General features: G+C 49.2%; 1 protein-coding gene across 8 annotated transcripts in view; it reads left to right on the forward strand.

Moving 5' to 3' along the window:
- The window catches only part of nedd4l (NEDD4 like E3 ubiquitin protein ligase), a 62,504-nt gene that overhangs the window by 33,470 nt on the left and 7,827 nt on the right, over window positions 1-21,207 (forward strand). For 3 of the 8 annotated variants that reach the window (XM_035527655.2, XM_081720162.1, XM_035527651.2), the window contains 16 exons: window positions 1,086-1,136; window positions 1,577-1,627; window positions 3,654-3,715; window positions 6,629-6,731; window positions 7,429-7,589; window positions 8,935-9,070; window positions 9,275-9,451; window positions 10,454-10,531; window positions 13,121-13,177; window positions 13,822-13,956; window positions 14,262-14,393; window positions 16,299-16,496; window positions 18,055-18,132; window positions 19,798-19,852; window positions 20,800-20,858; window positions 21,063-21,128. In XM_035527655.2, the coding sequence (XP_035383548.1) occupies window positions 1,086-1,136; window positions 1,577-1,627; window positions 3,654-3,715; window positions 6,629-6,731; window positions 7,429-7,589; window positions 8,935-9,070; window positions 9,275-9,451; window positions 10,454-10,531; window positions 13,121-13,177; window positions 13,822-13,956; window positions 14,262-14,393; window positions 16,299-16,496; window positions 18,055-18,132; window positions 19,798-19,852; window positions 20,800-20,858; window positions 21,063-21,128 (1,599 nt within the window). The remainder of the gene's footprint in view (window positions 1-1,085; window positions 1,137-1,576; window positions 1,628-3,653; window positions 3,716-6,628; window positions 6,732-7,428; window positions 7,590-8,934; window positions 9,071-9,274; window positions 9,452-10,453; window positions 10,532-13,120; window positions 13,178-13,821; window positions 13,957-14,261; window positions 14,394-16,298; window positions 16,497-18,054; window positions 18,133-19,797; window positions 19,853-20,799; window positions 20,859-21,062; window positions 21,129-21,207) is intronic. The other 5 variants (XM_035527656.2, XM_035527652.2, XM_035527658.2 and 2 more) reach the window with 3 other exon arrangements.

Raw genomic sequence — 21,207 nt, forward strand, 5'->3', positions numbered from 1 at the left:
TTCTAACACCCACCTGTGGTTTAGAATGTTGTAGGTGTTCTAGAACGACTGTCTGTTCTAGAACATTCTTCTGTGTTCTAGAACATTTGTATGTATTCTTGGGGTTTACTGGTGCTGTTTGGAATATTTTAACTCTTGTCCTCAGAAATCTGCAACCAATTAACCAAACAGTTTTGGACGAATCAAAGCTAATGTGGGTTGTTTTGTTTTTTTTGTTTTTTTGTTTTTTTCAGTTTAGCATGTCGATCAAAATTTGAATTGTACAAAGGATCTCGTGTTTGCCATGTTCTCCCAGACTTTATCAATAAAGACATGTTACCAAACAGTAAAAAAAAAAAAACAGCACCGAACATGACAGCAGACCACGTCTGGTCAGCGCGAAATGCCAAAGCACTGAGTGCTGTACATGCCAACTATGTGACTTGTTTACAAAGTGATTCCAGTGTTGTTGTATGTAAACACTGGGTCAGAGCTGGAGGGTTGGGGCCAGGGACTAGCTGGCTACCTCCTCACCACAGAGCGAGTGTTGAAACTGGAGGAGTATGTGATCTGTGAGTTCACAACACCTCCTGTGGTGACTCGTTCAGATTCTCCTTGGTGCCGATGGATCGTGAAGGTTTCACGGCTGGGTGTTCTCTCATTACCACTACCACCATCAGAACTTCACTTTAAATGTCAGAAGGCTTATGTAATAGTGCACTAGGAGTCACAAGGTTGCTGGCAGTTAAATCCCTTTCTATTGCTTAATAACAATTTAGCAATAGCAGTTGAAAGTTGTAAATTATCATTCCAGAGTCCAGCTCCTGTTCCGTCCTGCTGAATGAATTCTGCCTTCCCACAGGTTTCAGATCTTTGTGTGTCAGCGTGAGTGTCATGTGTTTCCACACACATTCCCTTAGAACCCCTCCTGTCTAAAATAAGTAACCTTATAGCCACCGTCCCGTTTAACACACCTGGGGGTGTGTGGGTGGGTCTAGGACATTCTGGATGGGTCTGGGGGGGTGTGGATGTGTAAGTATCTGTTTTTCGTTGTTGTTGTTGTTGTTGTTGTTGTTGTTGTTAAAACCAGTTTGTTCCACACACAGGCACACTTGGGTCACGATCGTCCCAAGAATGGGCTTTTCTTCTTCGGACAGGTAAAGGAGATGGGCAGCGTAACCTCTGCTCTGCCGGGCTGCTCACCTTGCTGTGTGGCTTGTAGAATGCGTCTGGAGGCTTGTGTATTAGAGGCCCACGCTGTGATTGGCCCACACCCAGACACTGTCCGCCCCCTCATCTGTCCTGCCCTTCCTCATTGGGATGATCTTAAACTGGATATCTCTCTCTCTCTCTCTCTCTCTCTCTCTCTCTCTCTCTCTCTCTCTCTCTTTCTGCTTACACACATTATCATGTTGTTCACGCAGGTGTGTTGTTCCTTCTCATGTCTGTGGTTCTCTGCTCTGGGTCCTTCTGGAGTTCCAGTGCTGTTCCTCCATAACCTGCTACTGACCCGACACCTCATGCACTAATATCAAACACCTAACTCTCTCTCTCTCTCTCTCTCTCTCTTTCTGTGTCTTCTCTCTCTCTCTCTCAGACCAGAGATGACTTTCTGGGGCAGGTGGATGTACCTCTCAGTCATTTGCCGGTAAGCTTGCTGTGCCCGTTTGAAAGTGTATCAGAGGCTGCTGATTGATTATATATCTGTGTGTGATTGTGAACGTGTGCGTGCATGCGCGCGCACGTCCCATGCAGTTGGCTCTTGCAGTTGTAACAGAATTGCCCTGGTGAGCCTCTCTCTCTCTCTCTCTCTCTCTCTCTCTCTCTCTCTCTCTCTCTCTGTGTGTGGGGTGGGAGAGCGTTTAACATGTCAACATGTGGGCAGGATTCACAGGGTTGTCCCTGCAGGTAACGGAAAAACGCACTACACTGGCAATGCCTTCTGGGTAGTCCGGCTTGTTCATGACTACAGTGGTGAAGTGGTCATGTTCAAGCACACACACACGGAATGTTTCAGCAGAGCTAAGCAAAAGTTTGCATAATACCAACTTGTTTTTCTTTTACGTTTTCCAAAAGGTTTGCAAAACCGATGTTAAGCTTCCTAATTGGGGTATAAACACACACACGATACCGCGCCTGTTTATGCCATCAGAGACATTCTGGTTTATTTTTTCTGGTCCACAGCAGAATGATTAATCCCCTTCAAGAAGATTTTCTTCAGATTTGAGTGCAATTAATATATTTGAAGATAGAATCCAGGAACTGGAATGACATGAAACACCCTTAGTCATTCAGAGGAATAATAACTTTAGCCAAATTTTTCGAGCTGTTCCAGGACTTGCTGTGAACTGTAAGGTGTAATTTAACACTAGGAAGTCTAGATGGAGATACTGTGTTCAGTGTTAAATATCACTGGCTTGTTTCTCTGTAGCTGTAGCCGTGCTTGTCTGTAAATCTGTGCAGTCACAGTTCCATGTGGATTAGACACCTGCTTTTCCTCTTTATTTATGGGTCATTTTCAGATTATTTATGGTTCCAATAAAATATCCATTAGCAACTGCTGCACTTCGGAGGGCCTCATGCATAAAAGCATTTAAAAATATTTCACACAGTTACATAAAATATTAGATTGCACAGTATTTTAATCTTAATGCGACTGAGTGTTTGCTGCAAAGCCTGGAATTGGCCTGTGTTCTTTAAAAACTGATTATGAACTAAAAGTAAAATAATAAGACACTCAAATAAAATGTGTCTTGCTGAACGCTGGCGTTGTCCTCTGGTAAAAACATCAGTCTGGGGAGTGTGAGAGACCCAGATCAACTCCTCTACCCACATTACCAGCCAGATAATTAAAAGATAGTGAAGTTTAATTCTAGAGAACAAACAGTGTTAAAGGTAAAAAGCATTAATTAATAACACAGATGGCTTCAAACATGAACATAGTAGTATAATTATCAGCTGGGTTTTTTTGCACTCATGACCACGGTTTAAATTCAGTTGGTGTTAGACGCTGTACTTATGTTAAGATTTATTTATTTTTTTAATGTTTTTAACATAACTGTTTAGATGTCAATGAGTTCTCCATGATGGTTTGGTTGAAAATTAAAATATTGCCAAACTGGTCTGCTGATGCTTTCATGATCCACCTCACATGATCCAGGGAGGAGGTCATGTGTAGCAAGCTCACATGTTCCAGGAAGGCGGAGACAATCTTTTCTACTGTATGAACGTGTTAACTAACCCAGATGGGAATATTTGTGCTAAGGGGATGTTTACAGGAAGGTTAAGCCATTGAAGATGTGCAGAAAAACCTATGTGCTTATCTGCTAAAAATCACTAGATCACAATACAATTATTTCAGTGTTTGATGATATCATTTATTGGAGCAAGGCTACTTGGCGCCCCTCCCCATGTTTATGGTCTCCGGCCCAAAGTTGCTGATGGCGTGGGTTCCTCTGGAGTCTGTACTGACTCCCTCTTCACTGTGGCTTTTGCCGCAACCTGTAGCCTGCATGGAATCTGGAACAGGAGACGGGGTTACGTAGAGCCAAGGCGCCTCCGCCCCTAACCCCGCCCTGCCCGTCCACACCGTGCTGTATAAGTTCCTGACCCGTCACTTATAGGCACACGGTGCAACAGAGCTTGTTTACTTTGGGTGTTGTGTTTATTATCAGACAGAAGACCCCACGATGGAACGCCCGTATACGTTTAAGGACTTCCTCCTCCGGCCTCGAAGGTTAGTGGCTCTGCATGTACGCACGCACACACACACATACATCAGATTGAGTTACTGTTTCATACTATCTCCCTCATGGACTAGTATCAAGTGATTTTTTAAAAAATCTAACTTAGCAACTAAAGGGTTGTTTCTGCTTGCTGATGTGAGCACAGAGGTTGTTTACATGTGAGTGTGTATTGCTGAGGGGAAGGAGAGGTGACCTGAGGTGACCAGAGGCAGAGACCCTAGCAGTCAGATGAGCAGGCGAGCGTGAGTAAGAGCTGTTGGGTGAGCCTGAGTGCACCGGTGTAGACACTGCCGTAACTTCTGGAGGACGCGCACGGGTGAGGGAGAGCAAGGTGAGCAACCTGCTGACAGGTTACCGCCCTGCGGAGCAGAGAAGACGATGCGATGAGGCGGTGATGAGTGTGTGATGGCGTGGGGGTTCACACACAGTCAGGGATGCCTCAAGCACCTTTAGTTTTGTCATCTGGTAAACCCCTGCGCCATTTGGTTAGTAAACCCCTGCGCGTTTGGGTGGTAAACCCCTGCGCGGTGTTCTAGACCGGTCACGTTCATGAAGAAGAAGGCCGTTAATGAATGAACATCCACTTGATGTTATTTACTTGAGTTAATATCTAACAGGGAAGTGCAGTTTAATCGGGCTGCGTGGGGCAGTGTCTGTAAAGGGTGAATGTGGCCCTGAACTGCAGGACAGGCTGCTGCTGTGTCCTATTTGGACATTACTGTCATCATCTTGCTTCAGGAAGTCAGAAATGTTCACACAGAAGGGCTGACGCTAGAGAAACAGCCAGCTGAGTGCATTTTCAACACTTTATTCCTTGTGATCAGGTAGAGGTTATTTAATCCGGCTGTCTTTGCTCAGTGTCACGATTGTGTTTGCGGTTAGCTCACAAGTCTGTCAAGTAGGAGCTGGTGCAGACCTGCAGTGGACTTTTATTATATTGGTATGTTTTTCATTCTGCCTGTGTTCATTTGATAGATCTATAAATGGATGGATGGAGAAGCATACAGATAGTACAGAAGATACGGGTCAATACACATATACATATAAATATATACATTTGTGTAATACATTTGATTTTTAGAATACAGTTTAAACATCTGCTGTGTTCACAGTATACAGTGTACCATATTGTGCAATAGTAAGTATCTAAATGTATCTAAAAATATACATGATTAGTGTGTGCAGTGGTCCAACGTGTGCAGTGCAGTGGTCCAACGTGTGCAGTGGTCCAACGTGTGCAGTACTATGCAGTGGTCTGGCGTGTGAAGTCCTGTGCTGTGCAGTGCAGTGGTCCAGCGTGTGCGGTACCAGTGTGTGCAATACTATGCATTGGTCCGGCGTGTGCGGTCCTGTGCAGCACTGTGCAGTGATCCAGTGTGTGCAGTACTGTGCTGTGGTCCAATGTGTGCGGTATAGTCAGTAATGTAAAGTTCAGAGTAATAGATGTTGGAAATAAGATGGACCTGAACATTCTGGTTCTGGCACAGATAGTCTAGTATCTCCTCCTGGATGGCAGGAAGTTCTGCAGTGTGTGGCTGGGCTGGAGTCCCAGGTGACATTCCTTATAGATGTGCCCACCTAAGAACTTGAACCTGGTGAGACTCTCTACCTACTGGCCCCACTGTGCTAGATGTGGTGAACAGGGAGGAGTTCAGAGGACTCGGCGCACAGCCTTGCGGGACTCCACGGTTCAGAGTGAGGCTAGAGGTCACGTGACTGCACCAGTCTCACAGACTGGGGGTTTGTTTGTCGGAAAGACCCACTTGGACGTAAGGGTGCTGATTTGCAGGTCACTGAGCACGGTGACCACGGTGCCTGGGTTGGAATGGAGATGGAGCTAAAGTCTATGAACAACATCTGGGTTATCCAGGTGGGTGAGGGCATGATGTGAGGTAGAGGCTTTGACGTGCTGGACAGAGCTGACGTAAACATATGAGCTGATACGGCTCATCACAGCAGGGGCCCACATGTCTTGTCTGAGGAGAAGGGTCTCCAGTCAGCGTTATGTCCTTAGGGGGAGAGAGTACCTTCGTAGCCACGCAAAGGATCAAAGGTAGGTGGGGTGGGGGGGCAGTCTTTTATGGCCCCTGCACTGTTTGTGAACATGTGAAGCGTTCTCTCCTCTGGTGGCGCAGGAGACATTCTGGTGGAATTTTATCTGCACAGTTTGCAAATTTGAGTGGTTTTTGAAGTTCCCCGCCAAAATAAAAGCTCCATCCAGGTTTCTTTCTTGCAGATTGCGGCATCTAGCTCTTCCACAGCTAGCTTGATGTTAGTGTCAGGAGAGCTGAGCACTCACTTGGAAAATGAACAGTTTATGTAACCAGTCGTCATAAACTCCAGAACGGGAAAAGCACTGCTGTTCAGTTCCGTGGTGTGGCTGGATAAGTGAACAGGCCTCACCCCTCTGCTCTACCCAGACTGCTTTGCCACCGTGTCCGCAGAGATCGGAACACGCAGTTCTCATCCAGCTCCACCCTGCTGCTGGCGTTGTGCAGCCGCACCTCTCTCTCACTGTCGCACTCCGTCTCTCTCAGCGTTCTGGGTCGGAATCCAGACTCGCGGCTCGTCCGTTTTTGTCCGCTGGTGAGGTGAATGCTGGGATATGGTGATGGTCGCATGTTTTTAGCCTCGCTGTCCCCGTGCCTACATCAGCTCTGCTCATCCAGGCATCCACCAAGTTCTGCGTGTGTCCCCAGGCTACTGCACACGCCAAAATCAGGCAGGATCTGCAGGTTATACGAGACGCTCACCAGGCAGTCGAGAATTTAAAACCCCCCCGAAAAGCAGTAATAATTACTAAAGAGAGAGAGAAACTCTGGAGAGACATGGAGCCTCACACTCTCCCCCCCAAATGGTTTTCCTTATGTCATTACCTTCATGTGTGCGCGTGCATCCTGCAGTCATAAGTCCCGGGTCAAAGGCTACCTGCGGCTAAAGATGGCCTACCTACCTAAGAACGGCGGCCAGGAGGAGGACACGTCTGAGATGAGGGAGGATCTGGAGGTGAGTGCTCCCTGCTCCTTCCCTCTCTTTCTCTCCACTCCCTCGATCTGTGCTCTATCTATCTCTATCCGTCTTCTCTTTCTTCTCTCTTACTCTCCCAAAACCAGCATGTTAAATGCCACGTTTTCCCCTGGATCTGTCTGTTTTGATGGTTTCAGACAGCTGAACTCACAGGTCAGGAGGGGGTCTCCTCACTCTACTGATGCATCTGTAGCTCTCGTTAGCATCTTGCTCTCTTTCAGCCTCTTTCCTATTGAACTTTAATTTGGTTCAATTTAATTTAAATCAGTTGCAGAATCACAGAAGCAGAAAGGGAAAGAGAATTACAAAACCAACCCCAGTGTTAAATGGTGTGTCCGCGTGTGTGCCTAGTGCACTGTTCCCTCCTCTTTGATCGAGGCGAGGCAGGTTATTACGGTGATCTGGTTAGGTGTTGCGTCACCACCCTGTCCTGCCGTTGTTTCGTTGCCTTGTAGGAAGTCTCTCCGACTTACTGCCTTAGGAGTAACGTATTCCAGGGTGACACTCTCTGCCTGAAAGTATGTGACAGTTAGCCAATCTGGCTTGCTTTCCTTCTCTTGCTCTCATTCTTTCTCAACCTGTCATTTGTTCTTTTTCTTTCTTACGTTGTCTTTCAATTCTGTCACTCTTTCTCTGTGGTTTACACTTTTATCATCTCTCCCTCCCCCTCTCTCAGGGTTGGGAGGTGACGGACAGCCCTGACCACGGCTCCCACAGACCCCAGCAGCTGCTGCCTCCGTTACCTCCGGGTTGGGAGGAGAAGGTTGACAACCTGGGACGCACCTACTACGTCAACCACAACAACCGCACCACCCAGTGGAAACGGCCCAGCACCGTGTAGGTTCTCCCTGCTCTACTCCTCCTTAGCCTGCGTCTTCCTCCTTCTTTCCCACCAACCCTGAGTGTGCAGATGCCCAGACTGTCCCTGGAGGTTCACACCGCCCCACGCCAGCGTGCCTGACCCTGCCAAGCCAGGCGGGACGAAGCGCGTGGGTGTCAGGTGAACTCAGGAGGGAGGTTCATCTCCACCAGCTGGTTTGAGCACGCGTGTGCTCACTCGCACCTCACACATTTTGTGCTGTTGGATCCTAAGTCAGTTGGATCAGATTTGACTGGTTCATATTTAGCAGTGAGATGCCTGGTTGTTGTAGCTAGTGCTGTACTGACTGTAGTGACGCGGTACGGAGGCTGTACTGACTGTAGTGACGCGGTATGGGGGCTGTAGTGATGCGGTACGGGGGCTGTACTGACTGTAGTGACGCGGTACGGGGGCTGTACTGACTAGTGACGTGGTTCCGGGGGCTGTAGTGACGCGGTACGGGGGCTGTACTGGCTGTAGTGACGCGGTACGGAGGCTGTACTGACTGTAGTGACGCGGTATGGGGGCTGTAGTGATGCGGTACGGGGGCTGTACTGACTGTAGTGACGCGGTACGGGGGCTGTACTGACTAGTGACGTGGTTCCGGGGGCTGTAGTGACGCGGTACGGGGGCTGTACTGGCTGTAGTGACGCGGTTCCGGGGCTGTACTGACTGTAGTGACGCGATACGGGGGCTATAGTGACGCGTTACGGGGGCTGTACTGACTGTAGTGACGCGGTTCTGGGGCTGTAGTGACGCGGTTCCGGGGCTGTACTGACTGTAGTGACGCGGTTCCGGGGGCTGTAGTGACGCGGTATGGGGGCTGTACTGACTGTAGTGACGCGGTACTGGGGGCTGTAGTGACGCGGTATGGGGGCTGTAGTGACGCGGTATGGGGGCTGTAGTGACTGTAGTGACGCGGTTCCGGGGCTGTACTGACTGTAGTGACGCGGTTCCGGGGCTGTACTGACTGTAGTGACGCGGTTCCGGGGCTGTACTGACTGTAGTGACGCGGTTCCGGGGCTGTACTGACTGTAGTGACGCGGTTCCGGGGCTGTAGTGACGCGGTTCCGGGGCTGTACTGACTGTAGTGACGCGATACGAGGGCTGTAGTGACGCGGTACGGGGGCTGTAGTGACGCGGTACGGGGGCTGTACTGACTGTAGTGACGCGGTTCCGGGGCTGTACTGACTGCAGTGACGCGATACGGGGGCTGTAGTGACGCGATACGGGGGCTGTAGTGACGCGATACGGGGGCTGTAGTGACGCGATACGCGGGCTGTACTGACTGTAGTGATGCGGTTACGGTGTTTTCTCTCTCAGGGACGTAGTCTCCGAGACGGACAATGATACGCAGCTCAGACAAATCAACCAGGAGGCTCACAGGGTGTTCCGCTCCCGCCGCCATATCAGCGAAGACCTCGAGAGTGAACACCTTGACCCTCGTGACCTTGACGACGTGAGTCTGACCTTTGACCTTTTGGTATCAGAGCATTGAGAAGAGGTTTCTGTAATCTTATGCAGATTTCCTGTTTACATTTAAAAAAAATGTTTATATAAATATTACAATTTAATTTTCAGTTGTATAGAGTTGTTGTTGGCATGGTCGTTAGTAATAAATAGGGTTTTTTTTAAACATTGTTCTTCTATTCGTGCCTCTCAGTCATGGGACCCAATCAGTGAAGAGGACCCGACCCTAATGGGCGAAGCCTTGCCTGGCCATGCCTCCACAACACCTATGCCCCAGTACGGCACTCCGGAGTTCTCTGACGAGGTCAACCTGCGACTTTCTCTGACTCCCGACTCCAATGGAGAACTTCCTGGACCCAGCTCCACCGGGGTGAGACACCACACAGCGTTGTGGGTAGAAGTGGAGCAACAAGTTAATCGATGGAGACATTTGTACTTTTAGGATTTGGAGCAAATTGGTCATATACACACACCGATCAGCCCCAGTACTAAAACCACAGAATACTGGTGAAGTGAATATTGATTATCTCGTTACCATGGCACCTGTCCAGGGCTGGGATGTGTTAGACAGCAGGTGAAGAGTCAGTTCTCAAAGCACGAGGAATATCCATGGGTGAGGATCTGGGAGACTGAGATGAACCAAACTGTGATGGCTGGACCACTGGGTCAGAGTGTCTCCACGAGGGCAGGTTACAGAAAACGTTCATACCGGCCCTGGTGGAAAGGGTCAGAGCACACTGTTCATCCAGCGTGCTGTGTGTGGGGCCGTGTAGCCAAAGACTGGTCAGTGTCCATGTTGACCCCTGTCCACAAAACGCCTACAGTGGGCATGGCAGCGTCAGAACTAGACCGTTTGGGTGGGTGGGTGTGTGATGTATGGCGTGACGTGGTATAGGACTACCCTGTGTTTTGTTATATTTGTGGCGAATTCCATGATTGATCCTAAACACCCACGTCACGTTCATGTAGAATATGTGGTGAGGACATTTATGAAGGAGGGGAGGGGAGGAACCGAGAGGGGGCGGTTGGCAGGCTGACACGATGGACCCAGAAGCTTCTCCTCACACAACCATCACTTAACAAACCGGGGTCTTTTCTCTGCTCTTTCAGTCTGCTTTCAGCTGTCTTGCTTTTATTTGTCTCTTACTCTCAATCTCTCAATTTTCTCTCTTTGCCATCAGTCTATTTCCATCCTCCCATTCTCTCTCTCTCATGACATGACTAATAATGCAGTGCCGTACAAAAGCTCTAAATGTCTCATGCGCTCTCTCTCCCTCCCTCCATCCCCCCCTTCTCTCTCTCTCTCTCCTTCCCTCCATCCCTCTCTCTCTCTCTCTCTCTCTCTCTCTCTCTCTCTCCCCCCCCTCCACAGTCTCTCCTCTCCTCCAGGCTGCGTTCCTCCAGTATGACTGATGGTGTAAGTGAGCCGGCTCAGGCCCCTCCCCCTATGGTATGTCCCTTTCCTCTTCCTCTTCCTCACTTCCTTCACTCATCTCTGCATGTTGTGATTTGCTCTCACACACACACACACACACACACACACACTGCCTCCCTTCTTTCCCACCCGGGACGAGTCAAGGCAAGACAATTAATTTGACCATCGTTTGGACATGAGTGTGTGTGTGTGTGTGTGTGTGTGTGTGCTGTAATGACAGGAAGTCTGGTCATTGCATCAGTCTGAGTGCGAGGGCCCAGGATGGCTCGGGCGGGCGGGCGGGGTGGTGAGGTGGAGGGGCAGTTAGTCAACAGGCTTCAGCTCTGGAGCTCGGGCCATCAGCCCAGAAACGCAGTGATGGAAGCTCAAACAGTAACAGCTGAGTTCCTGCCCAGTGAACCGTTTCCCGTGGTAACCAGAGCACTGATCTCTACTGTCCGATCCCGCCGGTAAGAGGGAGACCTGCTGCTGGACTCTGATTACAGAGATCTCTCATCGAGTCTGAATTACCTGCGGCGCTGCAGCTCTGTGCCGTACCACAACCGTAGGAACTGGTGTGAGGGGTTTGTGGTTGAGCTCCTCTCAGACATCAGCCCGCTCAAGATGAATGAAGTATGGGAGCTTCTTAGACTACACCCTCAGGTCAATACGGGGAATCAGTGGATATCTTACAGGAAGTAGGTGTTCCCTGTGTGGTCATACAGGAAGTAGCTCATTTGTTTGTTGTTATCTGGCATGACATCCCTGCTTGTTTCTGTGTTTGGGGTCTTTTAAAGGAGTCAACAAACTCTTTTTGATTGTCTTAACGGTTTTAGTCCATACTGCCTTTATCACACTGACAATTTATGCACCGTTAGCAAATAACTGATGAGAATTTTAAATATATACCTAATTTAATCCCCTGCAATTAGTAAACTAAGACCTGTATTCATCTGTAACTGCGGCTCAGTGGATGCATGCGTGCTGTGGCTGTGGTTTTTCTCATTATGGTATTTATTGTGGTGTTTATCAATATTGTGTTTGTCATTATCATGGTGTTTGTGATGTTTATCATTATTGTGGTCGTTATGATTACTGCACCTTGTTCACTACCACACACGTTCAGCGCCAGCTGTCAGCGTACTTGCTGCCTCTGAGTTTGTGTTGCGCTTCGTGGCGTTTGGTTCCGTCTTTTCCTGGCCGCTGTTGTGGAGAGGCGAGGCCGGTTTGTTCCTGAGTGGAGAATCACGCTGTAGCTCTGCGCCCAGCAACACGTGGTGTGTTTGAGAGGTGGAGTGAAGGCGCACAGACCGGCTGAGGTAGTGGGTGGGGGCGGTGGGGTTGGGACACCTCTCCGCCTCCCTGACAGCTCACCTGTGCTTTGGCAAGTCTGACTTCGTCTGGAGTCGTGTGAAAACTCGCTGCTGCTCTGTTCTGCTTTTCCCAAAAGGAAGAAATCTGATAAAAGCCTTTTTCCTCGCAAGCCGACTTGCCTACAGTGGATAATTTGAAGCGTGTAGTCAGCACTGTTGGGATCAGGACAAGCCGTTATTCCCGGCGTTTCCCACCCGCGAGCCCTGGAGCTCCAGAGCGTAGTTCTGCATGTTCCTTTGTTCCATCGGGAGGTGAGTGGAGGTCTGTGCATTGCTTGCTGAGGGAGGACTCACTGATGGTGCAGCTTCTGTGAAAAACCGGGTAGCTGTTGTCCTTCTCATTACTCACAACCTCACTTTTTCTACACTTGTTGTTGTTGTTGTTGTTAGCCCTGCCCCCACACCACTCTCCCTTGTTTATTTACTGTTTACTGTATTTACTGTTTTCCCACTATCTGATGCAAGTGTGCACACATCCGGCTGCAGCGTGTGTTGTGCGCACACAATCGGTGTGGGCAGCTGTGGGAACTCTTCCACGTTGTGGATGATCAAAGCCACTCCTGGACAGAAACCCTGAGCTCTGCAGCGTAGCTGAAGTAGGCCAGTGTGTCATCTGCAACAGAACAGCCTGTAGCGATGAACGTTTGCTCTGTGGCTTAAGAACACACACGTACACACACACATACACGTGGGCGTGCATGCATGTAACCCAGTTCCAGTTTGGAGAAATCGTTGCCATTTGATGTCCTTCATGCGATCTGATAGGTCATTGTGTGTTGTCTTGTTTACGTTTGCTGTACCTAGTAACCAGACCTCGTTTGATATAACTACCATAATGCAACACTAACGAACCTTTCTCATGTCACTAACCCAATAACAGCTAGGTGTTCTGGTGCCACCCCTGGGACTCGCTGTTCATGTTAAGTCTACAATCAAGTCTAATCATTTGTAGCAGATGAATTGTAGATCAGAGCAGTTTTATTTTGTTTGTATTTCCCCTGTGCTGATTCCCCAAACCTCCTCATCTTTCTGCAGTCTCCACCCAATCACCTCCACCGGCAAAAACACCTCCCCCCAATACCAACTCAATCACAAACTCACCTTTATCTTGCTTCAACACTCAGAAATCCCTGCTGATCTTTCTCAGTGTGCAGCCTTTTGCCCTGCCCCAAGCCCCTCCCCTCATCCCCAGGGCCACGCCCCCTCCCCTTCCGATTGGTCCGCTAGTAACCCAGCTGTTGTTTGCCAGCAGAGCTCCCACTCGAGAAGATCACGGGCACAAACGGTCACTGGCGTAGAGGAGTCCATGGTAATGTCCGCGTCAGACGCTCCCTCTTTCTCTCTCTCTCTTTGGTGTTCTTTCATTTCTTTCTTTCTATTAAACTAGTTCCTTGGTGCTGTCATGGTAACGGGTGGGTGGGTGGGTGGGGGGGTGTGAGGGGTTGCTAGTCTGAAATTTACCTTCATCAGAATCTAATGTTTCATTACTTTCCTGTATGTTTGTTTCCCGTGCACTCCCCGGTTAGTGGTCCCACCAGGCCTCACTCCGGTGCCCCCCACACAGTGTCTGGGAGCACCCCTCCTGTGACACGTGTGTGCGTGTGCGTGTGTGTGGGGGGTACCCGCATGTGTATTGTGTGTAGTGTGTAGTGTGTAGTGTGTAGTGTATTGTGTGTAGTGTGTAGTGACGTGTGTGATGTGTTGCACTTTTTTGGTGTCGTGTTCAGATCATGGTTTGGGTTTTGTTTGAATGCTTCTTAGAAGACGGGACCAAGTTCCCCAGTCACGTCCTGAATGTCACACACTCATAACCATCCTGACCAGTCAAGCACCTCACTGGATTCCAGTTCCATGACACGGCTTTGGCCACACCCACCTCCTCCACCTGCCCATCATTGTTTGCCCCTGCCCCGCCCTCTTTAACGGCCTCTCTGTGCCCCTCTCCCTGCCCAGTCCCCCTCTGCAGTGTACGCTGCCACCACCCCAGGCCTGCCCCCCGGATGGGAAGAGAGGAAGGACACCAAGGGACGCACGTACTACGTCAACCACAACAACCGCAGCACCACCTGGACACGCCCCATTCTGCAGGTACCACCCACGCGCTCCACACACACCTGCTCTTTTTTTTCTCTCTCTCTCTCTCTAACACTCACTCATGATGATCTCTCACTCTTCCTGTTGTTCTGTCGCTTGTTCTCTCTCTCCCTCCCTTCTCGCTCTCTTGTTCTCTCACTTTCAAACCTCCCTGTCTGTGTCTAACCTGAGCCGCGCATGGACAGAACTGTTCGAGCGGACCAGTCCCTCCTCCCTGCTCAGAAAAGGCAGACAGAACGCAGCTGTCCTGTCCGTGGCAGGTCTCCGTCTGTGCTGCTAACCTGTCTCTCTTCTCCCAGCACACTGAAGACGGTGCCAGCTCATCCCCGGTAGCGTCCACGCCCTCCTCTGGTGCCCATCTGAGTGAACCCCAAATGAGGAGGCCTCGGAGTCTGAGTTCACCCACTGTTACTCTCTCCACCCCCCTAGAGGTGAGAGCACCACCTGCCCCGCAGTGTCTCTGTCCTGTGCCCTTTTCACCTCCCCTACCAGCTCCCTCCATCTATTCACCTCTCTGTCTCTGTCCTGCTGTTTCTCGTCCATCCTCACGGCTGTCTCGGTCACCTCCTGGTTAACCTCGCTTATCTACTCTGGCAGTTCTTATAAAGGGCCCTCAACCTTGTGGTGCTATCCTGTCTTATGCACTTTAGGCATGCACACACACATCAAGGGACCTTGGACACATTGAATCCATTTTTAGAGAAAGCTGCTACAATATTCCATAACATTTAAACAGATCATGTATCTCCTCCCTCGCTCGCTCTCATTCACTCACTCGTGCACGCGCTCTCTCTCTCTCTCTCTCTCTCTCTCACACACACACTCACACACACACACAGTCATGCTCGTCTCTCTACAATATTGTTCTCAGCCCCTTTCCCCGTCACTGATATCCACTTGCAGTGGAATAAAAACCATCCATTCATCCGCAGTCTCTGTGCTGTGTCTGTTTCTGGTGGCACTCTGCCTCCTGGCCTATGGGCCCAAAGCTCCCAAACACTCGCCATTGCCTAGTGCTTCATCTCTTATGTGGGCTGTGTGTGTGGCTCAAACATGGATTTAAGCTCTTTAAAGCTTTGCTCTACTTTTAACGTACGGTGGCTTCTTTCTGTAACCACGAAAATGGCCAAAACGACATCCCAGGTCCTAGACTGACAGCAGTGCTCTCAGAGACGTTCAGCAGCAACCCCTCACCCCAGAGCTTGTTCCTCCTCCCACAGCAGGTGACCCTGTACGAGACCTGGCCAGCCTTGCTTGCTGTGTGGGGTGATAACGCCATGATTTGGTAACGTGCAGTAGGGTTTAGTGGCATGAGGGAAAACCTCTTCTCTGCCTGAGAGGCTAGGAGCCACGTTCCTGCCCCCCATCCCAGCCCATTGTTATGCACACTGAGTCACCAAGTTGCATTTTATTTTATTTCATTACTTGTTACATTTTGTTATATTTTACTTTTTATTCTATATCAGTTTTGATCACTTTTATTTTATCAATGATTTTAACTGTTTTAACTTCTTACTGTATTCTTTGTTTTTCTGAACTTGCACAACACTGGTTGTCATGGTGATGGTTGTGTTTTTTCTGAAGTGCAAAAACACTGTAGGATCAGAAAACAGTATTTCACTGCAGCAGTTTTCCATGGTTGGCAGAACTAAGCCTGTCTGGTGGTCTGTGGACCTGGAGTTTATCAGGCCATGATGGTGTGCATGGTGACCGTAGGAAAGACCTGGACACTGGAGAGATGGAGGGGGCAGGATGAGCGAGAGAGAGAGAGCGCGAGAGAGAGAGAGCGAGAGAGTTGGGGTTAGCAAATGAGCAAAATGGAGAGAGGGAAGGGAGAGAAAAGAAAGTAAAAACGGAGAAGTGTGTGTGTGTGTGTGTGTGTCTGGTTAAGGTACTGGACTAGTAATCAGAATGTTGCCAGTTCAAGCCCCACTGCTGCCAGTGTCAGATAAATGGAAATGTGTTATTTATGCTTATGTACATGGTTAGGGTGTGTGTGTGTGTGTGGTTATTTACATGGTTAGGTTGTGTTTGTGGTTAGGGTTATTTACATGGTTAGGTTGTGTGTGTGTGTGTGTGTGTAGGGGGGTTAGGGTTATTTACATGGTTAAGGTGTGTGTGTGGTTAGGGTTATTTACATGGTTAGGTTGTGTGTGTGAGTGGGGTTAGGGTTATTTACATGGTTAGGTTGTGTGTGATTAGGGTTATTTACATGGGTAGATTGTATTTTTGGCAGTTATATGAATGCTTTTCCAGTACATCATTTATCCTATTCGTCTGCAGTTATCGGTCTGCTTCCTTTGCCAAAACATAACCCCTCCCACTTCCTGTTGCAGGGAGCCAATAATATGCCATCTCAGCGGGCAGTGAAGGACACAATGTCCAACCCACAGTCTCCACAGCCCTCCCCCTACAGCTCCCCCAAGTCCCAACACAAGCCGACGCAGAGCTTCCTGCCTCCTGGCTGGGAGATGAGGATTGCCCCCAACGGCAGACCCTTCTTCATTGATCACAACAGCAGGACTACCACCTGGGTAAGCGCGCCAGTCCCGCTCCTCGGAGACGGCTCTCAGAGGGCAGTGGTGTCTCAGTGGTTGAGGTACTGGACTGGTAATCAGAAGGTTGCCGGTTCAAATCCCACTGTTGGGACCCTTTACCCAGTTACTCAAGTTGTGTTCAGTCGTAATTGTAAGTCCCTTTGGATAAAAGCATCAGGTAAATGCTGTAAATGGTATTGGAAAGGAGCTAGTGTTGAAGTCCCTCTAAAGCTGAGGGAGAGAATGCTTACTAGTTTGGAGACAGCAATTGTCCCTTCTGTCCTTGGTCAGCGTGTTTGCGCTGCGATTGGTTGAGGACGAGGAGAGCGCTGTTCCCACGTGGATCAGCACACACCAGTGCAGCTCCTTCCCCAGAGTCTGTCTCAACCAAAAGATAGTATTGACTTCCCCATGCAGAAGAAAGCCACAGCACTTCACAGCAGCTTCAAGTCCTGGCTCTGGGTCATCTGTAGAAAGTTCTCCCACATTTATATGGATTCAGGAGGTTTTGAAGTAACTTTCTAAAGCCACTTGAAATATGAAAATGTGGGTGTGTGCTGGAGAAGTTTTTCTGTGTGTTTGAGTGTTGGTAGTCGATGGATTCAATGGCCAGTTAAATGCCGATTAATAATGTTTTTTTTTTAATTACCTGTGGATATTTAGTTGATGCTCTTTTTTATTTATTTAATTGAAACATTTTTTTTATTTAACATGTTTTTATTCAAAATAAGTGCCCTGCAGACAGTGGAGATCTACTTAAGCATACAAAAACAATGCATTTTTACAGAGATATGGTGCTACTTCCCAAAACTTGGCAAGCTTACACACACACCCACCCCTCTGTCTACACACCCAATTTCCAGAGGAACACTGTTAGGCACATTGGCAGACAGAGGCAGTGTGCCCCCCTGGTGTGTGTGGGTGTGTGTGGGTGTGTGTGGGTGTGTGTGGGTGGGTGTGGGTGTGTGGGTGTGGGTGTGTGGGTGTGGGTGTGTGGGTGGGTGTGGGTGTGTGTGGTACTGCGTGCCCACGTTCCCCTTACACAGAGCCCTTTGTTACATTGTGTTCCAGATAGATCGCATCTTTATCTGGAGCCTTGTCCAGTTTGCAGTCTTTATTTTAACATTATTAAAATGTATTTAATTAAATTGATATTCATATGTAGCTTTGAATTTTGATATATAATGCCAGATTTTCTGTGTTTAGCCGTATGATTTGTAATTTGACCACGGCAGAACAGAGGAGGGTATAGGTATACGAGATTTCTGAGACATTTCTGTGAAAATATGCGTGTTTTATGTAGTTTCTTGAGCTACGTGTGGTTTCCCACACAGGGCGCTCTGTTTTAAGACACACAATTGCCTCTCTGTCCAGGGACTGTGAGGAGGAGCAATGCATTATGGGATTTGAGCATTAATGGTATTTTTTGTTGAATAAGAATAAAGTCTTAGGGGGTCTTGAGATTCTGTCAATCTCTCTCTCTCTCTCTCTCTCTCTCTCTCTCTCTCTCTCTGTCTCTCTCTCGCTCTCTCTCTCCCCCTCCCCCCTCTCTCAGGAGGATCCACGGTTGAAGTACCCTGTTCACATGAGGACTAAAGTAGCTCTGGACCCTGGTGACCTCGGCCCTCTCCCTGTGAGTATGCAAAGAGAGCAGACACTGAATTACCCAGCATGCATGATGCTTTCTTCTGTACGTCTTTGGGGTTCCCATGGTGGGCATGTGCCAGCAATCTGTGTTTGCATGGTCATGAATGAAACGCCCCAGACCCCACAGGGACTGCTCACCGGCATGGAGCGCGAAAGAACAGCTCACTACTAATAGCACTGGCATGTGGTTTCTAAACTCGTTTTGTGTTGTGGGTGTGGGTGGGTGTTTAGCCATTATATGTGTGGATTATGTATAGAGGGGGAACCAGGGGAAACCTACACACACACACTTCTAGCCATCGTATTGCCTTTTAAATATGCCTGACTGGACTCTGTGTGGGCACGCGGTTAGTGGGTTGAGGTCCCTTCCTGTTGATGTTACGATAGACACCATGTTCAGGTCTGGTCAAGGAGAAGCTCAGCCGCCCCTTTATATCCCAGTCTGTGAGATTGTCCCAGACCCCCAAAGCTTGTGACTCTGCCTTTTGACTAAATGTGGTTCTTATTTCCTGATGAGTACTGTGGACGGTCACAGACAAGACTGTCATCTGAAACAACCCATCGCTATAAAGCTCCCTGATGGGCTGTTGGGCTGTCGGGATCTGCCTGAGGGGCTGTCGAGGTGTGCTGTGCATGACTGTATGCATATGAATGGTGTAGTTCATGCATGCCTGTATTAACACCCACGCCTGTATTAACATCCACGCCTACACACACACACACACCACCCCCTGCATTTTCACAGTTTGTGTGTAAATTAGACGGGGGCTCACATTCCTTTCAGCTTTTCTGTCAAATTGGGGTTCTGTGGGGGAACTCTTTATCTCTTCCCACAATCCCTTGCTTTCTGATCCATTCTGTTGCCTGTTACAAGCTCTTGTTTTTTTCCAAACATCCTTTTCTCACATTCATACTCTGTGCTGTGTGTGTGTGTGTGTGTGTGTGTGTGCGCGCGTGCAGTCTTCTCTTCACTCTCTTGCTGTGGCATGGGGATCTGGGCGTGCTCTTCGTTCTTTCTGGTAGAACCTTCCAGAGGAGGTCGGTCCCATCTCTGTTTGCTGGCCCCATCTTCCTCCTCCTCTCCCTCTGACATGGATGACATCAGAAGCCCCCTGTCGCGATCTCTCTGTCCTAATGCTTTCTGCGCCTGTGCCCTGTTCTTTGGCTGCTCTGGGGGCTGGTGTAGGGTGCCCACCGACCCCTGGGAGGCTGACTGGGGAGGGCGTTTGCTGGGTGTGGGGTCTTGGTTTGGTGTGTGTAAGGCCAGTCTCTACAAGTAGTAGTCTTACCCTCTATCCCACTTGAGGGTTTTGCATGCATTAGCGTGCGTGTGTGTGTGGAGGCTCCAGGTTGTGAGGGTGCGCGAGCGTGTGTGTGTGTGTGTGTGTGTGTGTGTGCACGTCCTGTACCAGGCGTGCAGGGTGACGCCCCTGTTTCTCTGCTGGAAACCTCCACTTCCTTTGTGGTTCTTTGTGGTTTTTTCTTGGGTTCTCTCTTTCTCACTCTTTCTTTCATCTGTTGCTTTTTCTATTTTATTACGTCTGCTTTTCCCACTCCAGCACTTTTGAAGGCTGTGTGTGTTTGTTTGCTTGCTGCTGGTTTGAGGATTAATCTCTCTAACCATTTCTGTTTCTCTGTCTCCCCCCTCTAGCCTGGGTGGGAAGAACGTGTCCATGCAGATGGAAGAACCTTCTACATTGACCACAGTAAGAACATATTTCCCATTGGCCACTACAAGCACTGATTCTAGACCAATCACCTGGTTCAGTGTTTAACACACAGCACAGAGTACACCCTGTTTCATCCCTAACACTAACCCTGACCCTGTTTCAGCCCTAACTCTGACCCTAACACTAACTCTGACCCTAACACTAACTCTGACCCTAACACTAACCCTGACCCTAACACTAACCCTGACCCTAACACTAACCCTGACCCTAACACTAACCCTGACCCTAACACTAACCCTGACCCTGTTTCAGCCCTAACACTAACCCTGACCCTGTTTCAGCCCTAACACTAACCCTGACACTAACCCTGACCCTAACCCTGACCCTGTTTCGGCCCTGACCCTAACACTAACCCTGACCCTGTTTCAGCCCTGACCCTGACCCTAACACTAACCCTGACCCTGTTTCAGCCCTGACCCTGACCCTAACACTAACCCTGACCCTAACACTAACCCTGACCCTGTTTCAGCCCTAACCCTGACCCTAACACTAACCCTGACCCTGTTTCAGCCCTAACACTAACCCTGACCCTGTTTCAGCCCTAACCCTGACCCTAACACTAACCCTGACCCTAACACTAACCCTGACCCTGTTTCAGCCCTAACACTAACCCTGACCCTAACACTAACCCTGACCCTGTTTCATCCCTAACACTAACCCTGACCCTGTTTCATCCCTAACACTAACCCTGACCCTGTTTCATCCCTAACACTAACTCTGACCCTGTTTCAGTCCTAACCCTAGCCCTAACACTAACCCTGACCCTGACCCTGTTTCAGCCCTAACACTAACCCTGACCCTGTTTCAGCCCTAACACTAACCCTAGATATATTAGTACATTTTCACTGTGACACCAAGTGCTCCTCAACAGTTTTCTATCTGTATTGAAACATGTCCCTCTCTCCCCCTCCCTCTCTCTGCAGACACCAGGAACACACAGTGGGAAGACCCTCGTTTACAGAGTCCTGCCATAACAGGCCCAGTGAGTCCTGTACCCGGTTTTAGACATGTGCGCACAGGAGGGGTAGTCTGGGGGCGTAGCTGCGCTATAGTAAAGATGTAGACGTAGTCAGGACTGCGCACACGTGCCCATTTCTAGCCCCGCCCTTTCTGTGGCGTTTCTTCTGTCCGCGTGTGTGCCGTAGCGTGAGTGATGACTCCTGTGTCCTCTGCTTCTACCCTGCAGGCGGTGCCCTACTCCAGAGAGTTCAAACAGAAGTACGACTACTTCAGAAAGAAGTTAAAGAAACCGGTACGATGCGCCACCGGCCTGTGGGGCGCAGTTCACGGTTCACATGCTCTGTTCTCAGCTTCAGCCATGTATTCTTTGT

The sequence above is a fragment of the Electrophorus electricus genome, chromosome 8, assembly GCF_041902795.1.
Source record: "Electrophorus electricus isolate QZ-2024a chromosome 8, ASM4190279v1, whole genome shotgun sequence".
NCBI lineage: Eukaryota > Metazoa > Chordata > Actinopteri > Gymnotiformes > Gymnotidae > Electrophorus > Electrophorus electricus.